Here is a 2,191-nt window from a genome sequence, read left to right as displayed (position 1 = left end):
TACTGATTAACACTAAATTCATTAAATCATCAGAAACGTATTAGTTTTAGGTATAAATATTGATCCATTGATTATTCCTTGCTGACCGGACTTTTCCTTTAAACGCTTCTTTTTCAGGGATGCCAAATATAACAGATGCTGCTGACAGTATCAGCAAAATATAAAGCAAAGAATCCCCATTTTTTTAAGTTATGCAGAGATGAAGATAAGAGTGGAGTTGTTTTTATTGACAGTAAATATTCCCCATCTGTTTCAGATTAGTTTCATTTGCTTATTTTGACAGTTAGAGGAGCATCATATTGTTGGTCTAACATGCTGCCATTACATTAAATGAAGCCTTCAGGGGAGCAAACAGCGTGCAGAGCAGCCAGAGCACGTGTAGCCTACACACTGGCAGCTCTGCTGGAGGAAGTGGGGCTGCTGACACGCTGGGGGGGCTGCTCTGTGTATGTATAGTAGGCCTGACGGCTTTAGAGAGCTGTTTGCATTGAAGTGGGTGGGCTTGATTTGAGGGAGCCTCCAGAATTGTTTTGGGTTTTTCTTTTTTTCTGACAAAAAATCCCCTCAACTCTGCTGCCAAATCAGTAAAGCTCTGTGATGAATTCTCAGGAGGAATTAAAGCAGAAAATGAGAATCTTACCTCGGAGCGCTCCTCACCACGTGCCACCTCCTCCTGCAGGAGGTTCTGCGCCGTCTGCAAGCTGCGCCTCTGCCCGCGAGCCTCTGCAATGACAGAGAAACATCACTGACGCATGCAGAGCGATCAAGTATGACTTCAGCAGGGGCTGGAGGAGAAATCCAGAAAACCAACAAACCACAGTGGAGAGAATTATCCTCCAGATCTCGTAGAACCTCTAAATGTGCTGGTGAGGCAGGGCGTCACTTTTTGGCCTTGGAATAAAAATGGGGGAAATAGCAGGAAATATAATCTGTTTTGAGGCACCAGCCTGGGTTTTCCCACGCCTCTGTTTCATTTCTTTTTAATCCAGCGAAACGGAACAATAAAGATTGAACAAAAGCAGAAACAACAATTTCCAAACACACATCATCACTATTATGTAATAAGATGGAACTGATCATGGCCTTGATTTAAAAGCAACAAGAGAGGGAGGGAGCCTCAATCAAATCAGGGATGTATGATCTATGAGGTTTTCTCTGTGCCCCCCATACCCCCCCGCTGGGTTTCTGTCCAACAGTCCCTCAGCTGCACTAATGCTACGTTCAGACCGCACACGCTGGAGGCAGCAGAATCAGTTGGTTTACATGCAAAGTCAATGGTTGACGCGCAGAAAAACGTCCTGCAGCGCGTCTGAGCAGCAGGAGGAGCGCGTCATCAGCTTCTGAGCATCTGAGGCACTTCAGAAGCAGCAGCTGCTGGAGTTTGTAAAATGTTTGCAGCTCAACGCGCCACATCAACCAATCAGAGAAGCTGATATGGGAGCTGGCAGGGAGTCAGACACAGCACTGCTGATGCAGAGCGCTATGATCACTCCTCTGAAACAGTTTATTAACGCCTAAATTAACTTACAATGTCGAAAACTGCCGGATAATATGTTCGATTTTATTATCCTGGATCCTGCAGTTTGGATTACGTACGTGAAAACCGCCTTCCAGCTGCCGTGAACAGTATCGGAAAACCGCGAAGAGGTGACTGGGCCAGAGGCTGCTGTTGATGGGGATTCCCAGTGACAGAGGGTCGTCGCTGTACGGGGGTCTGAGCGGCTCAGACAGAGAATTATGACTCTGTTCATATTTATGGGCTGCATCTTCCAAGGACGCGGTTTACCTGGCCTGGATCCTTCCAAGTCCATGAAAATAAGGAGACCGGAAGAGTTTTGGCTGTGAATTCAAACAGGTCTACCCTTCAGCAGACCGCCGTACAGTTGACACACAAAGCAGGAAAAGAATGAATTCCGAAGTTTTCAAAATTTTTTATTTTTTTATTGTAAAGTGAACAAATACTACCCTCAGTAGAATAGCTGTATAATAATTAAACTCCTATCAGATTTATAGTCCCCTCACTGCAGATATATTAGAATCTGTCCTTAAATTACAGCCAAATCCATTTACACAGTAACAGATTAAAACCTTTAGATAAACCAAACATTACCGCCACATATTTAACTAAATAACCATTAAAACTAGGGATGCACGATATAATCGGCCCCCTATCGGTATCGGCCTTAAAACT

General features: G+C 44.5%; 1 protein-coding gene across 1 annotated transcript in view; it reads right to left on the bottom strand.

Annotated features, from left to right (window-relative positions):
• LOC107093068 (vacuolar protein sorting-associated protein 37D-like) overlaps nt 1-2,191 on the bottom strand; it is a 52,364-nt gene that overhangs the window by 14,829 nt on the left and 35,344 nt on the right. Inside the window, exon 2 of the mRNA XM_015387888.1 lies at nt 641-723. Coding sequence (XP_015243374.1) covers nt 641-723 — 83 coding nt within the window. The remainder of the gene's footprint in view (nt 1-640; nt 724-2,191) is intronic.

This window comes from Cyprinodon variegatus, unplaced genomic scaffold (assembly GCF_000732505.1).
Source record: "Cyprinodon variegatus isolate N-32 unplaced genomic scaffold, C_variegatus-1.0 Scaffold406, whole genome shotgun sequence".
NCBI lineage: Eukaryota > Metazoa > Chordata > Actinopteri > Cyprinodontiformes > Cyprinodontidae > Cyprinodon > Cyprinodon variegatus.
The sequence above is the reverse complement of the archived record's forward strand: the minus strand, read 5'-3'. Positions and strand labels throughout refer to the sequence as shown.